Here is a 26343-nt window from a genome sequence, read left to right as displayed (position 1 = left end):
TCTTTGTTTCTTCTTTTTTCTTTTTTTTTTTCAGTTCGACTTAATTTTTTTTATGTGGATTTTAATTTTGAGGGTATTTAAGCCTATAAAAGTGAGTTTTAGGTTTCTTTTTTTTTTTAGTAAAGTTTTTTAAAAATTAATATTTTTAAAAATATAGGGTAAATTTGGGATTTTTTAAATTTATAAAAACTTGTGACAATACTACTGCAATACTAACCCTAAAAAAAAAGTGCTGCTAAATGAATCCCAAAATTAACTGAGTACACCCTGCCGCCCGTACATCCTATACGCACACTCTCTTATTTATTTCTTTGTTTCTTTCTCTCATCATTTTCTACATGTGTCACAAATTCATCTGTTATGTTATGTGGTCGGTGATTTCACTAGTCATGTAGTGAAATAACTTCATAAATTGTTGTACACCACCCGAACTAAAAAGTCAACCAATTTAACACCCAAATTAATTAAAATTGCCAATTTAGCTCTTGTAGTTAAGTTTTGTGAATTTCATCCAATTTTTCGTTAACTATAAGGGTAAACTTGTATTTTTGATTAAAATAAATAATCAATCAATCAAACAAAAAGAAAATAATGAGGAAAAAAAAACCAACCCCATGCACAACTCTTTTTCTTCTTCATGTAACAAGAACATATTGGTTTATGAGTTGGTATTTACATTTTTTTTAGTGTAGCAATCTTCAACCCATCAATCAATTCCCAATCGAGCGATCATTATAATCAATTCCCAAACGGGCACCAAGACCCGCCGCCCCATCACCCTTCACATGAAGTATGACGCCAATGCCCACTCCCATCTCTGCCGCCTTATCCTCCCCTCCAATTCTGATTCCTATTCTGAGCCTCACGAGAAGTCTATTTCACTCCAAGAGATTCAGTCCTACATTAAGGCTAAAAACATGAGCTTGGATGAGCCTTGTCTCTTCTCCGCCGGTTGGCTTTTAGAGGGAGGATGCTGGGGGTGGGACTGGGTAATCTGTGTGCCGCCGAAAAATCTGAGTTTTGGAGGGGTTCGGTAATCTGGGTTCAATGGGCAAGGTAATAGGTGATGAAAAGAAGTTCATGACCTCTGCTTTGCTTTCCTGATTTTTATTTTGCACTCTTAAATGTGATTTTGCATGTTAATTTCTTGTAGAATTGTCGAATAATTGGAACACCCACCCTATAAGAGCACTTCCACCCATTTGCCATGGCAAAGGGCAAAAGGAGGAAAGGGCAGATACTATTCATGTGAATAGTGGTAGTCCTTGCAAAAAGTAAGGTGTGTTTCCATCCATTGCCATAGCAAAGGGCAAATACTATTCACTTTTCGTTTTTTTTTTTTTTAAAAACCTAAACAATTTATTTGGAGAAGATTTTCGGTTCCTATGTGTCAATATTTATTATAAAATTCATATCTCATAATTCAAATGAATTTTTCGGATAAAATTTTCTGATAAGATTGAAATTTCAAATTTCATATAAAATTTTCACCCTCTAAAATCACGCCACGTATCATCTTTATCTTCTAAATCTCTCCATAAAACCAGAGGCTCAGCTCATACCTCTCACACTTGATCTTCTCTATCTTTCCATTTTTCAGATTTTAGATTTCATGCTCCATTCTCAATGTCAGACATGAGGAGATGCTTGGAGAGGCAAGAGCGAGAAATTGAAGAAAGAAGGTGTAGACGAGCTGAAGAAAAAGAGGTGCAGCAAGAAGAAGATGAACAAGTTGCTATGGTAGTGGGTTTGCTAGATCTAGAAAGCCAAGGCCGCCGCCGTGGTTCACAAGTCGGTCGTGGCCCGAACCAGGATAGACATATGTCTCGGGATAAGAATCTTTTGGAAGATTACTTTATCCCAAATTCTGTGTACTATAATAATAATTTTCGAGGGTGATTTAGAATGCAACCTCATTTGTTTAATAAAGTCATGCATGATGTTTGCAATTACGATGCATACTTCGTTCAGAAGTGTGATGCTATTAGGGTTTTGGGGCTTCTTCCAGAGCAAAAGTTTATAGATGTTATACAAATGATGGCGTATGGTTCATCTGCTGATCATGTGGATAAGATTGGTAGGATGAGGAAGTCCACTACTCTAGAGACCTTGGTCAGATTCTGTGATGCAATCGAAACTCTATACACCAGGGACAACCTCTGCAAACCTAATCCTATGGACCTCCAAAGGCTTCTGCAAAAAGCCAAAACTCGAGGTTTTCCAGGCATGATTAGAAGCATCGACTGTAAGTACTGGCAATGGAAGAATTGCCCAACGGCCTGGTAAGGAGATTATGGAAATAGAAAGGGGCAAAAAAGTATCATCCTCGAAGCCATTGCTGGATTCGATACATGAGTTTGGCATGCATTCTTCGGAGTTGCCGGATCTCAAAACGACTTGAACGTGTTGGATCAATCCCCGGTATTCAACGATGTCTTGAGAGGTGAAGCCCCAAATACCACCTATGAAATCAATAATACCGTATACTGGAATTGGTATTATCTAGCAGACGGCATCTACCTGAGATGGACCACATTTGTCAAATCAATTTCGCATCCCTAATCCGAGAGAGAAAAATTATTTTCTGCCTATCAAGAGGGTTACAGGAAAAATGTCAAAAGGTGTGTTGGTATCCTCAAAGTAAGGTGAGTGATTATTAAGGGTGTTGCACGTATGTTTGATGAGGAGGTGCTGAGGAGCATTATGATGACTTGTATAATCCTCCATATGAACACGGCCTTGACAAAAATTTATGAAAGGCCCATGGGCCCAAATGGACAACCAGTGGAGCAAGAATCGTTGGTTAGGGATGGTCGTTTCATGAACCGTACGATTGATCGATATACGAAGATGCAATCGTCTTATATTCATGAACGACGTCAAGTTGACTTGATGGAGCATTTATGGGCAGTGAGAGACAATGGCGGTGAATGAAGTAAAGTGAAGATCCTTTGTTTTAACCTTGCTTTGTGTTGATGTTTTATTTTTAATTATGCTTTAGTTGTGGTTTTTTTTTAAAATTATTCTATGCTTTGGTTTTTTTTTTTTTAAAATTATGTTTTATTTGATGTATGCAATGTGTTGAATAAAAAAGTATTTTATTGAATGATTTCTTTATTCACTCAAAGAAAAAGCAATACAACTAATTAAGAATTACTACTAATTAAATAAAAGACAAGAATTAGAACTACTTTAATACAGAATATTAAAATACAATGAAATAAAAGGCAAGCAAACTAACTTAATGGTTTTGATCATTTGACCAATCGGTGTTGCTAGGTCCATTGTCACATAAAAGTCTTCTTCTCATAACATCCCTTCATTCTAGCTTCCAAAATTGTTTTGTTTTATGGGACATATGGCTTGTATCCATGGCCATGGTTTCCCGATCCTTCTTCTCAATGTCTTGTTTGCGTACATACTCCATTTCTCTTGCATATTCTTCATTCATTGCATTCTCGTCCGCATCTTTTTTCATGTCTAATTCAATTCTCATGGTAACGTTCCTTGCAATTTGCTCTAAATTTTTTGCAATATCATTGTTGGAAGTACTCCCTCTCTTCCCCTTTGTCGCCTTTCAACCAATAGGCCTCGGCTCCTTTTGAATTGGTGAGTCTTGACTCATTGGTGAATCCAAAGGCGAATTCGATGCCGTTGAATCATGGAGTGACATCTCGTTCAACACAACGGTTGGACCCGTGGGAATAATTCTGAATCGTTTGCAATTTTTCACCACCTCCCAACATTGTCGATGGTTGAAAGATTTTTTGTCTTACCCAATATCATCGAACCACATTTGTGCTTACATAATCTATTAAAAAAATAAAATTGAAAAATGTAAGTAACATTACAAAATATTGCAAATGCAAGAAACATTAAAAAGAATATTGAAAATGCAAGAAACATGGAAAAAAAAAAATTAGGACATTAAATTTAATGAAACAGAAATTACAAATAATTTACCTCATTGCTAAGATTTTCGCCGCTTTGATGGTTGTCCCTCGCCTTTTCTAACGCATCTCTCCATTTCCCCAACACTTTGTTCAAAAAATTTCACCTACTACCCAAGGCCATTTTCGTAATAGTCGAACCTGATCTTTCACAAAATACCGCATGAATTTTTTTCCACATATGATAGAATTTCATCTCATTGCCCTTGATCGGACAATGACCAACTTGGACCCAAGACTCATACAATAGAACATCTTCCGTGGTTGTCCAAGTTCGTCCGGCTTTGATGGAAGATGCCATAAGATGGTGAATAAAAATGAAAATTGAAATTGAAGAAATTTTTGTGTAGAAAGTGAAAAATAATAAAAGGAGAAGAAAATGTATGAGGATTTGGTGTTGAAAGTGGTCAACATTGGTAGATATATACAAGAGTCATAATTCTGGAGGTACAACGAAAAATTCTCTCTAATTGGAAGGAATTACGTATAAATTTGATTAACGAGATTAACAAATGGACAATGCTTGGCTCTGATACCTCAAAAGTCGTTCCTCCTCCACATACGACGTGGCCTCTTTACAAAAAGACACAGTTTTTTTTTAGTATCTTTTTTTATTTCAACTCTTTTAACCCCCAAGTTCTAGTTTAACTCAAGTCACTCTCTTTCTCTCAGAGAGGCCTTTTCTTTTGACAACCACCTAACTCCGATCATCGACAACATAAACCCTCATCCATTGTCCACGTAAACATCCGGGCACCGACAAAGTAAATCTCCAGCAAACTTCTCCCACTATTTGATTATTTCCTTTCGGGATGGTTAGTCCAACAACAATATTTCCCTTTCTTAATTTCTCTTTTATTTGTGGAATTTTAGTCTTCATAATTCCTATACATGGCAGATTCTTCATATTGGGGGTTGATTTTCATAACCATTTTCGATGAGTGGATTTCTTATGTTTATATGGTTTATCAAAGTAGCCTACTTGTAATGAACTTATGTTGATAAATATATAAAAACATCTATTTTATTTGTAATATAATCTTATATTTTCTCCTTGTAAGCTAACTAGGCTTTTATTTTGGTGAAATAAATGGTTATAAGTTGCAGCCAACATGTTTGAAGAAAGATCTAAACCAAGTTGTGATCTTGTTTTTCTTTTCTTTTCTGTTTTTGTGATTTCTATTTTCTTAAATGATTTTAATTTCTAAATATGATCCAGTGGTTCTAATTGACAGTGGCGATAAGCAAGGGTCTGGAGAGTTTAAAAAAGTTGGAGTTTGCTGTTGAGGAGGCTTGAGTTAAAACCAGCCAACAAGACTTGGGTTAGAGAGTTGAAAGAAACAAAAAAACAAAACAAAAAAGAAAAAGAAAAAAGAAAACATGTGTCTTTTTGTAAGGAGGCCACGTCCTATGTCAGGAACCAAGCATAACTTCCCTGTCACAGGCCACTGAAGGCAAACCACGTAAGTGTCCCAAACCATTATGTCCCAAACAATGCTTGACTGAAGAGGAAGTGAAACACCAGAAATAGAAGAAGAAAAAAGTTTTTTTTTCTACGGACTGAGGAATGGGGGAGAGAGAGAGAGAAGAGAAAGAACATGGGTGAAATTACTTTGTAAAATTTTAAATTGAAAAACAAATTGATTATTTGGGCTGAGTGATTGAATTGAAAAAGAGGAGCGAATGCAGGCGCGTGTGGGTGCTGATGATGGTGGGGGAGTGATTGGAAGAGATAGATTAATGGATGAGAGAGAGGGATGCGAAAGAGAGAGAAGAGACAATGGATTCAGAACATTTTTTTAATATTTAAAATTGGAAGTAAAATTAGTTGCCAGCTGTCGACATTTTATTGACTTGGGATACTTACGTGGTTTGCTGACAGTGGTATTCTCGAGCTTTTGGAAGGGTCCACATCGGCGGTGCAGGAGTCAATCACAAAGATGCTCTTCCCTTGGAGATGCTCTTATCAGACGCAAAAATCTCGCAATATTCACCAGTCACCTACACAAGCCACGCGCTCCCTTAACAAACGCAAACTACAAGCTGCCATCTGCACCGCTCATCTTAAACCCAACGCAGTTTTCATTCTGTGTATCTCGCCTTCTCCTTAGCGCGTATACATGTGAGCCGCTAGCCCTCGTATTTAAGCCAGCAAATTTGGGCTTTGTTTTTCTTTTCTTTATTTAGTCTTGCCTCACTTTACTTGCGCATTCGGCTTCTTTCTTTAAACCTTTTCAGCAGATCACAGCCTTCGAGACTGTAGAGACGGCGATTCTCCGACTAGCAGAAGATGAAGATTTTTGTCAAGACTCTCAAGGGCACTCACTTCGACGTCGCAGTGAAGCCTGAGGACACGGTTAGCCTCAGTCGTTTTGAATTCTTTCATTTTTTTAGTTACGTGTGTTTTTGAAAAAAAAAATTCAATCGCGCATTATGATCGTAATTGAAGTGTTTTCTAGAGTTTTGGTGTCGATTTTCTATTTGTTTCGCAATCTGGTAAAGACTTAATGTGCAAGCTTTAACAGGTTTTTCTGTTTTTGGCTTGTGTACGTTAATTGGACTTAGGTTTTTGCTTCTAACACTTGTGAGTATTTTTGGTTTATGGTGGAATTGGAATTTAGGAATTTACGCTTTCCTTGTTAAATTACTCGTTCATTTTTTTTCTTTCGTTTCTTTGTTTATCGCAATTTTCAAGCTCTATGGTATGTCAGACTTTGCTTCATTATTGAGTACATTCAGTTTTCTTTATGCAGGAAATGTGGTTGGGTGTGCTTATAAATTTACTTGCAATAATTACTGGCTACTTTATCCAAATTACATTATTCACAAAAAACCACTATTCTTTCCAGGTTTCTGATGTGAAGAAACAGATAGAAACTAGTCAAGGTTCAGATGTATATCCTGCTTCACAACAGATGCTAATTCATCAAGGAAAAGTACTTAAAGATAGCACAACATTGGACGAAAACAAAGTTGCTGAAAACAGCTTTGTTGTGATAATGTTGACTAAGGTATTATAATTTTTGTATTCGATAGTTTAGAGTGCTACATTTTCCATTAAATAATAAATTAGAGACAGTAATTATGCTTGTATTATAGCTAATGTCTTGCTAAACATCCATCATGGAAATGGAAATTATTGTATGGCATTCATTTCTTTTGAAATTTCTATTTGGCGCTAATGTCTTATTCTTGTATTGTGAATTTCCTGTTTATTCACGTCTAGTTTATGCCCAACTCCTGTCATTCCCTAATGTAAAATTTGTTTTACTTGAAGTTGGTGATGTCGTTTTGATACCCCTATTTCGTTCGCATCTGATTTATGCCAACTATTTGTGGTGTTGAAATTCCTTCTCCCACCAGATAATGTTGCTCAATCTTCTCTTCTTTGTCAGTTTAGAATGATGACAAGTTGTTTTGACTTACTTTATATACCTAACAATGCTAGAGTAAGAGCTCGCTTGGTGAAGGTTCAGGTGCATCAACTGCGACTATAACTAAGGTAAGACACATATTCTTTTTCATTGTTTTCTGTGATTTGTTTTCTCTGTGGAAGTTGCGTGGAGTTTACCACATGCTTTGGTTCAAATTCTTGGGATTCATCTATAGTCTTATGTTAAATTCCATTCTTCACAATTTATCTTTATAATTAGTTTTTCGTTCAATACACGTTGGATTACTTCTGTTACATATTAGTTCCGTTAGACCTGAGGTACTGTTAAACGTAGAGTTAGTGTGTGTATATACTTTGATTTCCTTGTTTGACTTTAGAAGAAAAATTATGAGCCTGGGATTATAAAAAGAGAAAACCTTCTACACAGACTTAAGGAACTAAACAAGCAGTAACCCAGATCTATTTGCATGCACGTCTGTGGACGAACTAAAGCTTTTTTTTATAATCTTTTTATGTTGGGCTGTGACTGTAGTTACTGAGTGTTGTTTTTTGTGCAGGCACCACAGCCAAGTGCACCTTCTGCTGCTCCAACTGTGACATTAACGGCACCTCAGGCTCCAATACCAACCTCAGCATCGTGAGTCTTGTTTTGTATAAGTTTTAGTTTTTCCAAAAATATGATATTCATATTTCATTATACATGTTCTGTTTGTAATGTTTCTTGATTTCTCAGGCCTGCTTCGGTTACCACACCTGCTCCTGTCTCTTCAGCTACCATGGAGTGAGTAATTTTGTTCCTTCCGTTGATGCTTTCAGTTTTAGATCTGTAGCCAATGTCCCCCGCCCCTTCCTCATTAAGTTCATCACTGGCTTTATATATTCTTTTCTTTCCTAATACAATTCTGTGGAATTGTTAAAGCAGGGTAGAATCTAATCCCTACGGCCAAGCAGCATCTGATCTGGTAGCTGGAACTAACTTGGAGGGAACAATTCAGCAAATTCTGGATATGGGTGGAGGTACTTGGGACAGGGATACTGTTGTACGTGCTCTTCGTGCTGCTTTCAACAACCCAGCGAGAGCTATTGACTATCTTTATTCTGTAAGTGGAGATATTATATTGAAAAATTCAGGACTTGCTCTACTCTCTTAGTTATATATCTTCTACATCATGGTTCTCTATCAAATTTTCAACAATGGTAACAATGTTGAGTAGTATTGTAGAAAAAAGAGTTGATAACAGTAGTGATTTTCAGAACCAAAAAGCAGTGGTTATCCCTGCTCTTTGATTATTGTTGTCTTTTCCTTTTGATGCCAATTTGGTATTTCTTGAAGGGTATCCCTGAGCAACCCGAAGTTCCACCTGTAGCCCATATTCCTGTGAGTGGGGAAGCTGCAAACCTTCCAGCACAATCTCCACAATCAGCACAACCAGCATCCACTCCTCCAAGCGGACCTAATGCCAATCCTTTAAACCTTTTTCCCCAGGTACTTATCATGCAGCACCTGTGATTAATTATGGTGGAAGAATTTTTCAGTGATACACATGCCTTCATGGAAACAGGGTCTTCCAAATGTGGGTGCTGGTGGTGCTGGTGCAGGCAATCTTGATTTTCTGCGTGACAGCCAACAGGTCATTTATCTCCCTCTCTCTATTTATGTTTGCATTTGCATGTGTGTGCATTAATGTATGAATGAACCCACATTTAAACATTGTGGTTTTTTTAACTCTCGATTTGGTGGTGTTGGTCTCAGTTCCAAGCCTTGCGAGCTATGGTGCAGGCTAATCCACAAATATTGCAGGTACTTCTTCCCAACCCAAATGTTGTTTGGTCACCCTGTTCTTTTGGCGATAATTCTTCAATTTTTGTTACAGCCTATGCTTCAAGAGTTGGGGAAACAAAATCCTAATCTTATGAGGCTAATTCAACAGCATCAGGCTGACTTCCTTCGCCTGATTAATGAACCTGTAGAAGGTGGAGAAGGGTAAGGAGTTTATTATCTTACCTTTTATGTACTCTTTTAGTCTTTGGGGTTTGTTGTTGGTTACATGTATGATACATGATTATGCATGTTTATCTTGCTCATTTGTCTCTTTGTTTCAGGAACATATTGGGCGATGCAGCAGTGCCGCAGTCAATAAGTGTTACTCCTGAGGAGCGTGAAGCTATAGAACGTGTAAGTTCTCCCTTTTTTATATAAACACTATATTTAATACGTGCAATGCACATGAAATGTAGCTAAAATCATGTGAAATAAAAAATTTGAACTTGATTTGAAGAATACTTTTAAGATGAAAACAGGAAACACTGCCTTTAATCACCTAATTGAACAAAATTTATTACAAATTCATTGAGTGAAAAAGTTTATTTGTGATTTTCATTTAACCAAATACACTTGGAAGTATCTGAAAAATGAGAAGGAAGGGAGAGATCTAGAAAAATTGATGAATGTGCAATCATTAGTCTCGAGGGTTTAAAAGTCTTCAGTTTTGGTCCAATCATTACTGATTTAAAACAGTGATTTTCATGAACTGATTTAGCTTTATGGTTATGGTATCAGTGTTATGCTTTGCACAATTGCATTACATATGTGTTTTAATTCTTGCCAACAACTGATTACCTTAAGGAGTTGTGTGTATTGGACCTTGAAAGTTTTAGTTTGCTTATTGTGGCTATTTTTAATCCACTCTTTGCGTAAGGGACTCGTGGTTTCTGTGGTTGTAAGAGTTCTAACTTTCTATGATTTATTCCTGTTGTTCTTTGAGCGGACAATTTTCGTTCTTATTGATGATTTGTTTATCCTTGCCAGCTTGAAGCAATGGGATTTGATCGAGCAATTGTATTGGAGGTGTTCTTTGCCTGCAACAAGAATGAAGAGTTGGCTGCCAACTACCTCTTAGACCACATGCATGAATTTGAGGAATAATAATCTATGGAAGATCAGCCATCCAACCCCCCTGTTAAATATAAATAGAAAAAAAGAATATAAAAACCCGCTTCTCAGGGCTTTCTTTTGAATTTTATTGCAATTTTATTTTCTTTCACATTTAGCCTTTTTTTTATAGTTTGGAGTTTGGATTATGTGGATTGTCAATAGTGTACTAGAAATGTCAAGTCAGAAGTTTCTTCCCAAATCCAATCTTCATTTCTCAGCTACATGCAATTAAATTTTTTTATTTTTGGGTCGATTTCTTATGTCGTGAATATGAATAAGTTTTGAACTAGCCCAATTTCTAGTTATGATGCAGTTGGGTGAAAGTCATACATCTTTTCCTTGTCATTTTTATCACCACATTATTGTCTGGGAAGCGTAGCCATTTAAGTAAATATATATAATCATTCAAAGATTATTTATACAAAAAATCACTTGAATCTGATATCATTTGACCAATCAATTGAGTTATTGAAATTTTAGTACTTTTTTGAAACACTGGGTTCATTGATTTTGTATGACACAATTGGATGTTGAAACGGTTTTCGATTTGTCTAATTTTTTGCAAGGATGATCTATGAATGCAGCCTTAAAAAATTGATGGTTTGGATTGTTGAAAAAAAATTCGTAGTGGACTCTAAAAGGTGTTTCAAATAAAATTATTTAAGGAATCTCTTAGTAGAAGATGAGTGTATAATATTTACCGATTGATGTGTATATATATAAAATTCCCTTTAGTTGAGGGATCCCTCAAATAGTGTTATTAACATGGACAAAAGACCTGCCGGTCGGTGATGGTTTGTTGGCTTTCTCCACCTTAATATTTAGAATTAGGTTTTCTTTTTAGAACACTTGTTGTTTGTATTCGATAAGGTCCACATCAAAATGAAAAGTTGTGAACCAAATCAATTGTTGCAGAAAAGAGTTTGAACAATGCACGAAATGTTCCTGAAGCTCGTTGGTTATGGTAGCGGTCATGACCGTCAATATAGTTTCTTCAAGTTTTATTTCCTTTTTCTAAGAGTGAGTGTGGAAGGAAAATTTGAGTGAGTAACATGAGCATGCTATGCATATCAAATTATCAATCGAAGTAGGATACAGCAAAGATGAGCACGACACGACATCAACCACTCAGTTTTACCTTGTTGATGGATTTACGCGTCCTGTTAGGCATGTGACGTTGAGACTTTGTCCTCCAAAAATAAAGACAAAATAATGATTTCTCTCAGGAAGACAAGAGAATCATGCGGAGCAAGATTTTTAGTGGGAACGCATGCTTTTTGTTTCGGGGCTAATCGACGAGAAGATGTAGTGGTCGCGGCGGCTGCCTATAGTCTTAGCTACTGGGTTAGTAGACAATTATTTACACCATATATCATGTAGTACAATTTACAAGACAACCGATAATCAAATTCTTGGATATACAGAGTTTGAGAGATAAAATTTGAGTCGGTATACACCCGTGATATCTAAGTTTTACTTCCCTAATCGGTATAACATGTATTGAATTGATCATGCAAAAAGAAGTAGGCTTTATGAATTTATATGTTGTTGTTCAACTCATCGAAAGATAGAGATTGCCATCATAAATGCTCAAATCAGGCCCCAAAGCCAAAAGTTAAAAGCTATCCCGAAGGATGTCGCATTGTTTGCATTTTCATTATATTCTTTTACATCAACACGATGTTTTTATTTTTTTTGTCAAATACATCGACATGATGTGTGTGCGCTTCAATCATGACATGTTCTAGAATCACACGGAGAGGAATTTTGAGCCTTTAATCAGAGTTTATTTGACTGGAGAAAGACTTTTATGAAACAGTCCCGACCAGACCAATAATTTTACAACATGCATAATAATATTTTCACGTGTCATAGAATCATTTGGAAAAGAGTCAAGAGTCAAGGACCACACGTCATGGGATTTTCACTTTTCATCTCTCAAGATTTTCTGGTTTTCTTTCATGTCAGCCACCTGCCATACAAGGAGTAAATTAGAATGAATCCCAAGAGTTGGAATAATTTATATGAAAACGTCATGACCTTGCATATCATGCCATTGCCTTGGTTAATTATTATATATAGTCACATGCATGTATACAGTGACTTATCATTTGAATATATTCTGAATGAGTGTCCTTTTTTGACCGTGAAATGAAATCCACTTGTGCTAAGTATATACAAGATTGAAATTGATTCCTAACAACATATATATCATACTGCATAAAGAATTCCACCCTCTCCTTCTGCTAATCCTGCTATACAGCTGCAACTTCAACGCCAGAGACAAAAAAGATAGAAGAAACTCACCCCCTCACTTTTTTCTGTGTTTGGTTTATTGACAGATAAAGTAAAATATCTTCTTATTGGCAAGAGTAGGCAAGAATTTTCAATACAAATAAATTTACCCCACTTGTAAGAGACCTGATTCATTAGATTTTATCTCGCTAGGAAACAATCACAATGATCAAAGTGAGTCAGCAGCTTTAAAATTCTGGTTATATTTTCCTCTTCCCAAATTCTTTTGTCTGCTGAAAATCATATCTACAAATCCATCTGTAAAATCGCATTACATATTAAAAGATTCAACGCTCCTTAACCATGAATACATCGATATCCATCCTTGCAAGTTGCAACCATGAAGCTTGACATCTTAGAAAATATCACCTTCTTCCGAAAGCTCCTTAGGCCGATCGATCACTTTAGTTACGTGATGCATTATCAACTCACAATACAGCTCACATCAATGGAAGTTGGTGGGGGGGGGGGGGGGGACTCCGGTATTGCACTGTTGCATTGCATGCCAATCATGTAGTCAAAAATGGGTGCCCTAAAACTAAAACCATATATCTTTTCTCCAATGTTATCAAAAATTCATAATCTCCCAATCAAAACCTAATCAATCTAACTGAGCAAATTGGTGGTGGTGGTGGTGGTGGTGGTCTCCTATGAGTCACCGAGTCTTATTCCAGTAGTGCAAGGGACCACCGACCTAGCCCACCCCACTCATCTTTGAATCACAATCATTATCTGGGTGATTTATAGAGTCATTGTCACGTTGATCCCAGTCAAATCATGGGAGGCTCACAAAATCCTCCCCACTTTTTTAGTAGGACACGTGGTGGGTATGTAATGGGTGATGATCATCGACTACCTTTTATTTGAGCTCGCATTCGTGTCGTTTTTTCAGTGTGCGTGTCGTTTTTGTGTCAACTCGTTTTTCTTAATGGGTTAACACAACACGACATGATAAGAAAAAAGGTTGAAAATGTCAAATACGAACATGATCTGTTACAATTCACGTATCACACAATAGACACGATAATCCATTAAGAATAAATAAATAAAACAAAACGTAAACATAAACATAAATTTTAAACAATTAAAAAATAAATCAGTGCAAAAAAAAAAAAATTAAAATCAAAATCAAAATCAAACAGTCCAAAGATGGACTCGAATGTGAGATTGGAGATGCCTACAAGTGGCCCTCGAAGGTTTGGGCAATGGAGATGGTGGGAGTGGAGGAGGAAGAGCCATCGGAGAAGGTAAGGGAATAGGTGGGATCGATCGGTAGGAGACAGAAGGGGGAGGTGGTTGGGATGGCTCACGGTGGTTGGGTAGTGTGGTGGTTTCTTGAGACTCTCAAGTTGAGAGAAGAAGAGTGCTCAAAGGCTGCTGGGTTTTGAAGAGAGAGATATTATCACAAAACGTCCTTAAGGTTTACGAAACTATCAGATTGCATCCTTAATGTTTTTTTGTGTAATTCGTGGTCTTCAAGGTTAGTATGTGTGATCACAAATGGTCCATGTCGTTAGGTTCCGTAAAAAACTTTGTTAGTTTGTTGATGTGGCATATATATATATATATATCACAAAACATCCCTGAGGTTCATGCACCTATCACAAATGGTCCTTGCGAAATTTTTTAATTTAAAATTATAAAATTTTGATTTTCTTAAAAAAAAATTAAAAAACTAAGGGTTTAGGGTTCATAAATGGTCCTCAAGATTAAAATCCTTCTATAAATGGTTTTTTTATTTATAAATAATTTAAAAAAGAAAACTAAAATTTTATGAATTTTAAATTAAAAAATTAAAAAATTTCATAGGGACCATTTGTGATAGGTTCATGAACCTCAATGATGTTTTTGACTTGCAGATTAGTGGTCTCATAATTCGTATCCTATGACATTAACATTATGGTAGTGTGTGTGAGAAATTCACCTCCTTTATAGTTAGATTATCACTTGTATTGTTACAGATAATATTATAAGACATTTAGTCATATACCCATTCTTAGCACTAAAACTATAAATAAACCCTGTATTATTTAATTTTTATAAACATACCCAAAAAATAACAGCTAGACCTAATGAATTTAATTTTGATTATTAAATTACTTTGATGCCCTAGTGAGTGTTTTAGATTTTTTTATGACGTTTTAGGATTGAGTTTGTTTTAAGAAATTAATGGCAGTTTTGTAATTTAAAAGAAATTAAAAGCCTTTTTGTTATGTTGTAAATGAACTTTAAATGTGTTTGATTTTTTTATAATTTGAACTTCTATATTGAATATAATAGTGAATGTCCCTAAAATTATTCCATCTCACCGAACTCCACTGATTCATTAAGTGTGTTTGTTGTTCGGGTGAATTTTTAGTTGTCAGTTTTCACCAATTCACCACCTATTGCCTGCGTCATGCCTCACGTCAAGCACTGATAAATAAAGTTGGGGGTGTGGGGGGGGGGGGGGGGGGGGTTGTGGTAGAGAACTGTGTACTCACCGTTTTCATAATTTGTAGTTTTGCGTTTGAATGTTTATTTGCTTGGCTGATTGCATTGATATTAAGTTGGAATATTATTATCTCCCACTCCCAATAGTGTCATAGTGATAAGGAATATATCAGAAGTGAAGACTTGCCTTTATTTGATCTATGTTTAATTAATGCATTTCCTTCTTCAGCATTTCCAATAGTCATGTTTGAACTCGTCTTCTCTCTTCCTTCCTCTCTGTATTCTGCAGACACGTGTTCACATTGATTTACGGCGCATGGCCACGATCCAAAAGCCAATCCAGCTATTCTAGTTTGTTGATAATTATGCAAGCTTAGCGTATATTTAAATAAGAAAATGATAAAACATTCAAAATATTATAAAATAATTTTGATTAATATAAATATTTAGAATTGAAATTATTAATTAAATGAGAATAATATGATAAATTTATATATTTTTATATTTTTAAAAATTAAAATTAAAAGAAAAATTAGATAATAGATTTTATTTTTATAAAACACAACTACTCATTGTCTTTTTAATTCTAAAATAAATTAAAATTAAAATTATTATTTATAAATATATATTTTTAAAAAAAAACCTCTCATAAGTGCAGAAACGGGTCCAAAAAGTCTAATATATATATAATTGCATTTTATTTTGGACCAGACAATCTCCACCGCACGAATAAACCCAATATTTTTTTTTTCCCTTCATATGTTTGTATGTTTAATTAGTAATTTTCAATTTTCCCCTTAGTTGGTTTGGTGAAACAAATTAATGAGGCGTTTAATTAAATGGTAATCTTATCTTTGGCATAGGCTAACAGCTGCTTGCCAATAATTTTATGAGGAAAAGTCTTGCCAGTTCAGACCGCATCAGGTTTGCATTATTTCAGCATTACAATAAGACAAGTCTGGAAAAAAAAAATGTAAATATTAATTCTGTGTCCATATACACATACCTGCCTGCTTCCTACATATCGTATATTGGTTTCGATGTCTTATTATAGGCCACAATTTGCCTGCCCCCCACACTCTCACACACACAGAGCCAAAATAAAAATAAATAATGTTTGTGGATGAAACGGTAAGGGTAACTCAAAGTTAAGTTTTACTCTGCTCTATCCTTCATTATTATTGCATTTGCCCTATAAATAATGGAGCTTCGTGGGTCACTTAAAACTCAAAGCAGATGGAAAAGATGGAGGAGAAAGGCAACCATGTTGCAAGGAAAAAGGGAGGCTTGGTCACCATGCCCTTCATCTTTGGTGAGCTAATCACTAGCCAGCGGTTTCTTCTTCTTCTTCTTCTTCTTCTTAATTTAATTATTTTTTGTTTGTTTGTTTTGGGGTTTTAATTAGTTGATTAATATACTAATGGAGATTGTACTGTTGTTCATGACTTGGTGGTTGTAGCTAATGAGATTTGTGAGAAGTTGGCTGTGGTGGGTTTCAATGCTAATATGATTAGCTACTTGACAACACAACTTCATATGCCATTAACCAAAGCAGCCAACACCCTCACCAACGTTGGTGGCACTGCGAGCTTGACCCCCTTGCTTGGTGCTTTCCTTTCTGATGCCTACGCTGGCCGCTTCTGGACTATAGCTATTGCTTCCATTATTTACCAGATTGTAATCCTCAACCCTCTCTCTCTCTCTCTCTCTCTCTCTCTTGTAGACGCATAACATAAACATGAAGATTATTAAGAGTATAGAACATGTGAATGAAACACCAAAAGGAATAGTATTGACTTCTTATCAATCATATCATAGTGAGTTATATGGCTCATTATTTTCAAGATCAACTACAGAAAAAAGAACATAGAATTTGTGGCCTTTTAAATGATTTTTCATAAAGGGTTTCCAAAAGAAAAACAGAGAAAGTAGAATTTGACACAAGGGAACAAGTTTAGTTAAGATTATTAAAAGTGCATGTCCAATATGATTGAGCTCAAGTGAGTGACATACATTCATCAGTGTTGTCACAATCAAGCTTGCAAAGAATGGATACACCAGTCCATTTCCTTTGTTATTAATATTATTATTAATCAAAGACTAATTCTTATTAACATTTGTATTTTCCTACTTAATTAAACAGGGCATGATTAGCTTGACGGTATCGGCAGTACTTCCCCAACTAAGGCCTCCGCCGTGCCAACACGACCAAGTGTGCAAAGAAGCCAACGGGGGACAGCTTGCAATTCTGTATGCATCTCTTTTACTAGGAGCACTTGGGTCGGGCGGGATCCGACCCTGTGTCGTGGCATTCGGGGCGGACCAGTTTGACGAGACGGACCAGAAGCAAACCACCAAGATATGGAATTATTTCAACTGGTACTATTTTGTGATGGGGGCATCTATATTACTGGCTGTGACAGTGCTTGTGTATATCCAGGACAATATAGGATGGGGTTGGGGACTTGGAATTCCAACTATAGCCATGTTTATCTCAATTATTATATTTATGGTCGGGTACCCGCTTTACCGGAACTTGGATCCGGCTGGGAGTCCGTTTACCCGGTTGATACAAGTGTCCGTGGCTGCCTACAAGAAGAGAAAGCTGCCTTTGGTGTCTGATCCTAGATTGCTGTATCAGAATGATGAACTTGATGCCCCTATTTCTCTGGGTGGGAAGCTTCTTCATACTAAACACATGAAGTAAGTCTTTCTTTCTTCTCTCTCTCTCTCTCTCTCTCTCTCTCTCTCAAGTTGCATGCATACTTGTGGCTTATTAGCACTTTGACATGTTTTCTCACATAATTATCATATTGGTTTTATTATAAATTGTCACATAAACCAGACTTGGAAATTTTGGATAGCTCAGAGGGTTGCTTTTTTCACCATCTGGCTAAATTGGCTTGGCTCCTTTTTCACAGAAAAGGAAGATAAATATTTTTAAAAAAGGATCTGATTTCCTCATTCTTTTCTTTTTTTTTCACTTACACTCCTTTTTGTTTTTTAATACTTTTTAATTAATTTTGTTCTTTTTCTTTCTTATTCTATTCTTATCCTACATTAATTTCTTTTTTATTCACTTTATATTTTTTTTTTCTTTACACTTAATTTTCCAACTTACACTCTATTTTCAGTATTAAAGAGAGAAAAAAAAATACTTAATTTCTTACTCAATTTAAAGAAAAAAAATTAAAAATAGAGTGCAAATTGGAAAATTAAGTGTAAAGAAAAAGAATTAATATAAAAATGAAGTAAAAAAAAATAAATATTAATAAGTATTAATAAGTATTAAAAAAATAATAGAAAAAAGAAAGTATAAAATTAATTAAAAAGTATTAAAAGTAAAAAAGAGTGTAAAAGGAGAAAAAATAAGGAAAAATCACATCCCAAGAAAAATTAAATCTAGTTTTGATAACAGCTAGTATGAACACCTATTTTTGACGGGGCAATATTATCAATTTGTTATTCTTGTTTGTCGTTAAGTGAAAGCATGTTGCAGATGATGATTAAATCATTTTGTCCATGCATTATTGATGAATTGAATACGTAGGGTCCACACTCCTCTGATCTTCTTGAGCAGCACCACACACCACATACTTTAGTTTGGTTTCTACAGCAGAAACAGAAAGCTCGCGTCCTCTAGCTTAGTCCATTGTCAGAGACTCGTAATCATCCCACCATCCATAAGAACCCAACAATATGAACGTGCAATCTAGTCACCTTTGACTGCTTTTCCCACAACATGCTGGCTTACCTTTTTTGCTTCCCAGGTGTCACTGGCTTAATGGGTTTCTCATACACCAGATCAACGCCAACAAATATGAGCCCATCATTTGGCCATCACCACAAATATTGGATTAAATTCTTAATCCCCATAACACACACACACACAAAAGAACTATGCAATTAAAGTAGCTCTTAATTTAAGATATTGTATGCTAAATTAACCCAATTCCTTGTCAACCAATCACAATGTTTTACAAGGTTTTAGTTGCAATTTAAATTCACAGTACGACAATGTAAATCTTATCGTGACGATTTGACGATTGGGATAGAACGTTATTCTAATATACATATGGTGAAATATATATATGCAGATTTCTTGACAAGGCAGCCATTGTGACCGAGGAAGACAATCTCAAGTCACCAAACCTATGGAGGCTGAACACCGTTCATCGTGTGGAAGAACTCAAATCTGTGATTAGAATGGGACCTATATGGGGATCAGGGATACTCCTCATCACAGCCTATGCCCAACAAAACACTTTCTCACTCCAGCAAGCAAAAACCATGGACAGGCACCTCACAAAGTCCTTTGAAATCCCAGCAGGCTCCATGACAGTCTTCAACATAGTCACCATGCTGTCCACAATCGCATTTTACGACCGCCTCTTCATACCCTTTGCCAGGAAGCTCACAGGGCTCGACAGAGGCATCACATTCCTTCACAGAATGGGAATTGGCTTTGTCATTTCAATACTGGCTACACTGGTTGCTGGGTTCGTCGAAACGAAGCGAAAAAATGCAGCTTTTGCTCATGGGCTTGTAAATCAGCCTCATTCCATGATCCCCATTTCAGTGTTTTGGCTCATCCCTCAGTATAGCCTTCATGGGATGGCAGAGGCATTTATGTCAATTGGGCACCTCGAGTTTTTCTATGACCAGGCACCAGAAAGCATGAGGAGCACTGCTACTGCGCTGTTTTGGACTGCAATCTCTGCTGGAAATTATGTGAGCACTCTTTTGGTGTCCCTGGTGCACAAGTTTAGTGCTGGGCCTAATGGATCAAATTGGCTGCCAGATAATAATCTAAACAAGGGGAAGTTAGAATACTTCTACTGGGTGCTCACATTATTGCAAGTTATAAATCTGATTTACTACATATTCTGTGCCAAAATGTACACTTTTAAGCCCATTCAGGTCATCAAGAAAGAAGCTGCTGAGTCTGAAGAGAAGGGCGTAGAGCTTGTCAATCGCGTTTAGTTGGCTTTTTAATTAATTAATCAATTAGTGCTTAGGTAGGCAGTCACCTATGGTCATAGTTTAGTGTATAGAAAATGAGGAGAATGTCTACATTGAATAATAAATTATAGATTCTCTGAATCATCCAGCTTCTATGATCAATTCTTTGTATATTAGATCTTGGAAGCACACGAAATTCAAACATGTGCTTCTTACTCATCTTATCCACTAAAGCAAGGCCTCTATTTTGCCCTGTTTGCGGAAAATTAATTTTATGGTAAGTTTTACTTTACTACCCAGAAGTTTATCAGTGAAAAAAAAAGAGAGTTTTTATAAAAAATAGCCAAAATTTACCCCATATTTCATAAATGTCAATTTTTATAAAATTTTTCAAAAATAGCAAAAAACTCACCTAAAATTACTCAAACACCCTCATAAGTAAAAACCCACAAGAACCTTTAAAAAAAAAATGCAATCTTTGTTTTCAATTTGATTTTAAACATCTATAAAATACAAAGGTTTGATCCCATGTTATATCATTGGAGGAGTTGAACCATGAATATGACTTGATTCCTAGCTAGTCCGAGTACTGCATCCACCCAACATTGATAGAGTTATTGATTCATCTCCATTATCTAATTACTTAATTATCTCTAATAAGCCATATATTTGTATTATATATTTAACAAGGCATTTATAGAGTTATTGATTCATCTCCGCAATGTTAAAGTTCATATCGGAATCTAATTAGCAACTTTGAAGTCCATATATGGCTGACAAAGTGTTGTGCGTGTCCTCCAATGGTGATAGCATCAACATGGCTGACGACAACAAATAATACCAAAGCTTCGAGCCCAATGACGGAGACAACAGATACTAACATAGGGGAGTTTTTATGTTTAAAATCAAATGAAAACATAGATTACAAGTTTCATGTTTTGCTTTTTTAGGTTTTTGTGGGTTTTAGTTTTGAGGGCATTTGAGTATTTTTAAGTGAGTTTTTGGCTATTTCAGAAAGTTTTTATAAAAACTGACATGAAAGTATGAGATAAATTTTGGCTATTTTTAATAAAAACTCAACAAAAAAAAAAGCGTAATACATAGAGACTGGATTCAATTTTGGGTGATCTTAAAAAGGCCATGAACTAGGCCCAGTTTTATCTTTGGGTTTGGGACCTGACCCAAGACGGAGCAAACAAGGCCTAATAAAATGGAGATCTAGAAAAAGAAGAAAGGGAAAGTGGTGTTAAGAAACCTTGATGAACAAACAAACGAGAGATTTGACTTTTCCCGGATGGTCGGTCTGATTGTGTTTGACTTTTGATGATCCCATTCCATGAAATGTAAAAGATAAAAGAGGTGGTTTCCTTTACCTTAGGCAGGCCGCATCCTTAGCGAAGCTTCAAACCCCATAGCCTTACGTTCTAGGTTGCATCCCTTTTCAACACAACCAACAACAAAAGCAACAAAGGCAACTGCCTTGCATCTTGAGGACCCTAATTATTATTAACATTATTATTTGAAGGTTTTGTTTGTAACTATAAACAAAGAAAAAGAAAGAGAAATCGTTTCGTTGAGGGTAGGGTTTTATTTGTGAATGATTTTAGGGGTGAAACGCAGCGGTAGCGGAGCCATGGATGGTATGGCAATGGCAGAGTCGACGTCCACGCCTCCTCTAACATCCATTGTTGAAGCCTTTGAGGAGTTGGGCAAGTTCCTCCAATCCCAACAACAACAACAACAACAGAAGCTAAGTTTGGATACCTTCTGCCAGGCCTCTTCTCTCGTCTCCATCCTCTTCAGTTGCCTTGGCCTCGCTTTCAAGTTCGCCGAGATGGAGTACGTCTCCAAGGTTCCGTTTCTCTCTTCCATCCATCTTCTTACTTTTCAAATTCAATCTAAATTGTGTTTATTTATTTATTTATAGATTTCAATTTGTTTGGGATCAAGATATGCTGCATTGATGATTATGTTGTATATAATATGCTGCAGAACTGTTTGTTGCTGATCATGTATAATATATGCTTTCCATCCTGCATTCCGATTCTGCTTGCAATTTTGATTTCTGATGTCTATGATATCTGGCCCTTTCTAATCAAGTTTGCCTTCTCAAGTTTGTTTGTTTCTCAGTTCTTGCATAATTCATACTCCTAATGACGCTCTGTTTCTTATTCGTTCTTGGTTGCATTTTCAATCCAATTGGCCTTCCTGCAGGATCTCACACCGTGTTTGGTTCATTCAGGTTGATGATCTTGTGGAAGCATCAAAGACTTACGACACCTTAGAAAGTATAATTGATTTTGATGTTGCAAATGACATGGTAAAAACCCCGGGAAGCCACTCACGTAATTTGCGCCGAGTTAGGCAGGGCCTTGACCTCATCAGAGCTTTATTTGAACAATTTTTGTCAACCGAGTATGTTTCAACCTCCTTATGTCTAATTGCAGACTGCAGTTATGTATCATTCTGCAGGTGTTTTGGTTTTGTTCTACATGATGATATCTAGCTCTCTCTCTTGCTTTTTTGGCCTTTCAGTGACTATTCTTTAAGGGAAGCAGCTTCTACAGCTTATGCCCAAGTTTGTGCGCCATACCACAGTTGGACAATCAGGACAGCAGTTGCCGCCGGCATGTATGCTCTTCCGTCAAGGGATCAACTTCTGGTGAATCTCGAAGAAACCCGTAAGTGTAAAACTTTTCTCTATCCATCCAGCATCTCTTTCAAATTTGCTATTGATTCTTAATTATGATCAATTTTCTTGCAGACCAGTCAGCAGAGAAGAAGATGAAAAGGTACATCCGGGCCTCACGTCCGGTGATTGAGTACATCGACAAGCTATACCTTTCTAGGAGTATCACTTTGGACTGGTGACTTGAGTCTTCATCTATTATTGTATATGCAGCTCTAGTTCTTTAACATCACTTCTTTTACTCTACAACGGGCCTGTACATAAGTGTTATTACCGTGCTACAAAAGACCTATATGTTTTACAGGAGGCTATTATTTAGACTACAAGATCAAAAAAATTATCGCATGGCTCAAGGCAGTGCTGCTGCAAAAGTTGTTAGTTAAATGATGTTTGCTACCTATACAAAGAAAAGAACTTAAAAGTCACTCCAATTTCTAATCACTTAATCCACTATAAAATGAAAGGTTTCATGAGGTGCTTAACAGATATATGGTAAACTTGAATGCCTAAAATCACCAATGTTCATAAACAACCAATTCATGTATAGATTCTATGCCTGTTCTATGTCTGTCATAGATGATATTATTACACAGCCATTGGGTTTTGAGCTTTCCCACCAAGCATTGTTCTTATCCAAAAATTTCAAAAGTTGCTATTTCCCTGTTTCAAAATCTCCTCAACAGTGACTGACAAAGCATTGCAATTTCTTAAAGGAGTTCAAAACAAAATGAAGTACAACACAAGCAGAAAATGCTAGAAATTACTGCAAAAGCGTGTTCCTTAGTTGGGCACCCCGTTCGAAAGAGACGTCATAACTTTTCACTGATGAAAATTAGAGGCTTATGGTCAAAATCATTTTATCCTTGGAAGTCCTGAAACACCAACTACAACGTGAGGCTCTCTGGGTTCTCAACAATCTTTGCAAACGTCTTGAGGAAGGCAGCCAAATCAGCACCATAAACAATCCGGTGATCAGCTGTTACATTTACCTGTAGAAAGATGCACATTCCAACTAAATTAAGTATCTTTTCTAAAAGTTTCTAACCACAAGAGAAGCTATAAGTTTCAGATTCCCTGTTGCGTTCAACTGACAAAATTGATAAGCAGAGGAAGAAAAATATTCACAGTGCAGAGAAACCAAGTTATTAAATCCAATCAACATTATAAAATCTTGGTGTTTCTGGAATTGGAGTCAATAGATCAACTACAAAGAAAGTGATGTTCCCCTCCTTTCACATAGAGGTGCAGGAGGTGTTTGCATATAAGGCTCTGTTTCTCTCCCACAAGACTAGTTGACATGCGTATAGAACTGAGAAGTACAAATAAATCCTTTATATTTCTGGAGAACCGCTAATTTCAGTCAAGCACAACTCTTGCCAAATTTATATATAACTTCTTAACATCCTTTTCCTCACAGAAGAAAGTAGCAGGTTACCATGCATTGTGTAGCTGACATGGAAAATTCAGGAGTACGAGTAACAAGAAGTGTATGCTGTTGAATTTTGCATTTGCGTATGCTGTTGAATTTTGTTTAAATGATTGTTATAGTGAAACTAAACTGATATCATTTTAAAGTTCTCCAGCATATCAACATTAAGATACATAGCACACATTATGAAGAAAAATCGACGATACTCACCAGCATTTTACTTTTTACACTGAAGAACCCATCTGCATCGGCCACAACGGTTGGCTTTGAAGCTCCAACAGCAATGATAGCCCCCTGATTATTAATAAAAGAAATTGAGCAAACAGCGAAATAATAATGAACATAAAATTATCAATTCACGAAACCAAAAATTCTTATCTTTAAAAGTTAAAACTCACCTGTCCTGGAGGAAGAATAGCATCAAATCTGTCCACTCCAAACATGCCCAAATTGGACAAAGTGAAAGTTCCTGTATAGAATTCAATGTAACTTAATGAGTACAACAGAAAAGCAAGGAGAACAGAAGTAACAAACACAGAGTTTCTAAGAATTTGTATAATAAAGACCTGAACTGTACTCATGGGGCTGAAGTTGCTTCGCACGGGCCTTCTCCACTAGCTCTTTCCATTTCTGGGATAACAAATACAAATCCAACTGCGAAAAAAAATACAAATTACCCATCAATATCTAAAACTCCAACATTCAAGAGCAAAAATATAAAATTTAACTAACATATCATTCAGAAATCACAGACCTTATCGGCATCCTGAAGAACAGGGGTTATAAGGCCACCATTGACTGCCACAGCAACGGCGATGTTTATGCTACTATTATACGTGAAGCTCTTTCCGTCTTTGCAGCTGGCATTTACAACCGGGTGCTGAGCGAGTGCCAGAGCAGCGGCCTTGGCCAACAATGCAGTCATGGTCACACCCTTTGGCTTCACCTGTACAAAAAATGTCGATAAATTCAGCTCAAAGTCCCAGAATTGCAAATGCCAATCATACCCAATAGGCATTCCAAAGGCAACAACCCAATTAAATCAAACACTATCCACAATGTACCTTCTCGTAGAGGGCATCGAGCGCGTCGGTGCTGATTGGATAACCAACGCGGAATGTTGGCACCGAGAGACTCTCCAACATGTTCTTCGAAACGGCGGCCTGCATCGTTGTGAAGGGCACCACGGTTGAGCCAGGAAGCAGAGGCGCTGATGAAGCCGAAGGAGCAGCAGAAGGCTTGGGTGGAGCAGCGGACACGGGAGTGGGCTCGGCGGCGACGGTTTTCTTGGGCTGGGCAATTCCGGCGGCGGCCTCCACATCAGCAGGTGTAATTCGGCCAAATGGGCCGGAGCCCACCACGGAGGCAATGTCCACCTTGTGTTGCTTGGCTAGCTTTTTGGCAAAAGGCGTGGCCACAGTCTTTTTGGGAGTGTAAGTAGCAGGTGGAGAAGGCTGGGCGATAGCTGGAGCGGGAGTGGAAGTAGCAGGAGGAGGAGTGGGCGTAACAGCTTCAGCAGCCGGGGAAGAAGAAGCGGGGGAATCTGATGAAGCGGATTTGGCTTTGGCTTTAGCCTCGGCGACTTCCTCTTCGGTCTCGGCCAGTAGTCCGATGGCGGCTCCGACAGGGGCGGTCTCACCCTCGCCGACGACGATGGCGGCGAGAATTCCGTCGTAGAAGGTCTCGACGTCCATGTCGGCCTTGTCGGACTCGACGACGACGACGCTCTCGCCTTTGGAGAGGACGTCGCCTTCGGATTTGACCCAGGAGACGATCTTTCCCTCGGTCATGGTGGAGCTGAGGGCAGGCATGAAGATCTCCCTGATCTTGGATTGGACGGTCAGGGTTCTCCGACGGGGTTTAGTGCGAAATGCGGTGGAGAAGGAAGGGGAAGAGTGTGAGGACCGCCAGGGAAGAGAGGGGGAGATGGAGGAGGAGAAGGAAATGGTGGTCTTAGATAGAAATGGAGAAGACGCCATTCTGGATTTCGGAGAACTGGAGGAGATAGAGAGAAAGAAGGGATTGGGGGGTGTCTGTGTGAGTGTGATTTAAAAGAAGAAGAATGTTGAAAGGTGATGAAGAAAGTGGGCGGAGAAGACGAGGAGGAGTTGGTTGGAGGCTTTGAGCTACCCGCAACTCTCTTTAAATTGTTTACATCGCCATTCGCCTGGCACTTGGCCACTCCCCCTCTTCCTTATTATTTAGGAGATTCACTAGTATACTCAATATGGCCCAAAATTATAAAAATACCTCATA

General features: G+C 37.2%; 4 protein-coding genes across 5 annotated transcripts; 3 read left to right on the top strand and 1 right to left on the bottom strand.

The window, feature by feature from the left end:
* LOC18788650 (ubiquitin receptor RAD23c) lies at positions 4600-10610 on the top strand. 2 transcript variants are annotated; one of them, XM_020566837.1, is made up of 15 exons: positions 4600-4765; positions 5186-5413; positions 5833-6072; positions 6189-6306; positions 6800-6961; positions 7399-7452; positions 7902-7981; positions 8078-8125; positions 8267-8444; positions 8678-8830; positions 8907-8975; positions 9098-9145; positions 9219-9328; positions 9448-9520; positions 10154-10610. In XM_020566837.1, the coding sequence occupies exons 4-15, from the start codon at positions 6241-6243 to the stop codon at positions 10268-10270; spliced, it is 1158 nt and encodes a 385-aa protein (XP_020422426.1). In that variant the 5' UTR covers positions 4600-4765; positions 5186-5413; positions 5833-6072; positions 6189-6240; the 3' UTR covers positions 10271-10610. The 2 variants fall into 2 exon arrangements, with proteins under 2 accessions (XP_020422426.1, XP_007223090.1); XM_007223028.2 differs by lacking the exon at positions 4600-4765 and having other exon boundaries at positions 5180-5413.
* LOC18792177 (protein NRT1/ PTR FAMILY 3.1) lies at positions 16205-20235 on the top strand. The gene is made up of 4 exons (XM_020566832.1): positions 16205-16319; positions 16467-16684; positions 17151-17710; positions 19105-20235. The coding sequence occupies exons 1-4, from the start codon at positions 16244-16246 to the stop codon at positions 19988-19990; spliced, it is 1740 nt and encodes a 579-aa protein (XP_020422421.1). The 5' UTR covers positions 16205-16243; the 3' UTR covers positions 19991-20235.
* Positions 21322-23069, top strand: LOC18789101 (ACD11 homolog protein). Its single transcript, XM_007225745.2, has 4 exons — positions 21322-21821; positions 22212-22384; positions 22505-22650; positions 22734-23069. Exons 1-4 carry the CDS (start codon positions 21567-21569, stop codon positions 22838-22840), a joined length of 681 nt encoding a protein of 226 aa, XP_007225807.2. The 5' UTR covers positions 21322-21566; the 3' UTR covers positions 22841-23069.
* LOC18791076 (dihydrolipoyllysine-residue acetyltransferase component 4 of pyruvate dehydrogenase complex, chloroplastic) lies at positions 23153-26286 on the bottom strand. Its single transcript, XM_007222550.2, has 6 exons — positions 25152-26286; positions 24842-25033; positions 24654-24741; positions 24486-24556; positions 24298-24381; positions 23153-23647 (listed from the first exon to the last, which is right to left on the bottom strand). The coding sequence occupies exons 1-6, from the start codon at positions 26064-26066 to the stop codon at positions 23543-23545; spliced, it is 1455 nt and encodes a 484-aa protein (XP_007222612.1). The 5' UTR covers positions 26067-26286; the 3' UTR covers positions 23153-23542.

This window comes from Prunus persica, chromosome G1 (assembly GCF_000346465.2).
Source record: "Prunus persica cultivar Lovell chromosome G1, Prunus_persica_NCBIv2, whole genome shotgun sequence".
NCBI classification, from domain to species: domain Eukaryota; kingdom Viridiplantae; phylum Streptophyta; class Magnoliopsida; order Rosales; family Rosaceae; genus Prunus; species Prunus persica.
This window is presented reverse-complemented; position numbering and strand designations above follow the sequence as displayed.

Coding starts and splice junctions, on each gene's coding strand:
- LOC18788650 (XM_020566837.1), top strand. CDS start 6,241: ATGAAGATTTTTGTCAAGACTCTCAAGGGCACTCACTTCGACGTCGCA. Junction 6,307..6,799: donor CAGTGAAGCCTGAGGACACG/GTTAGCCTCAGT, acceptor TATTCTTTCCAG/GTTTCTGATGTGAAGAAACA. Junction 9,521..10,153: donor AGCGTGAAGCTATAGAACGT/GTAAGTTCTCCC, acceptor TATCCTTGCCAG/CTTGAAGCAATGGGATTTGA.
- LOC18792177 (XM_020566832.1), top strand. CDS start 16,244: ATGGAAAAGATGGAGGAGAAAGGCAACCATGTTGCAAGGAAAAAGGGA. Junction 16,320..16,466: donor CACCATGCCCTTCATCTTTG/GTGAGCTAATCA, acceptor TGGTGGTTGTAG/CTAATGAGATTTGTGAGAAG. Junction 16,685..17,150: donor CTTCCATTATTTACCAGATT/GTAATCCTCAAC, acceptor TTAATTAAACAG/GGCATGATTAGCTTGACGGT.
- LOC18789101 (XM_007225745.2), top strand. CDS start 21,567: ATGATTTTAGGGGTGAAACGCAGCGGTAGCGGAGCCATGGATGGTATG. Junction 22,385..22,504: donor GAACAATTTTTGTCAACCGA/GTATGTTTCAAC, acceptor TTGGCCTTTCAG/TGACTATTCTTTAAGGGAAG. Junction 22,651..22,733: donor GGTGAATCTCGAAGAAACCC/GTAAGTGTAAAA, acceptor ATTTTCTTGCAG/ACCAGTCAGCAGAGAAGAAG.
- LOC18791076 (XM_007222550.2), bottom strand. CDS start 26,066: ATGGCGTCTTCTCCATTTCTATCTAAGACCACCATTTCCTTCTCCTCC. Junction 24,382..24,485: donor CTATTCTTCCTCCAGGACAG/GTGAGTTTTAAC, acceptor ATTAATAATCAG/GGGGCTATCATTGCTGTTGG. Junction 23,648..24,297: donor GTGTAAAAAGTAAAATGCTG/GTGAGTATCGTC, acceptor ATCTTTCTACAG/GTAAATGTAACAGCTGATCA.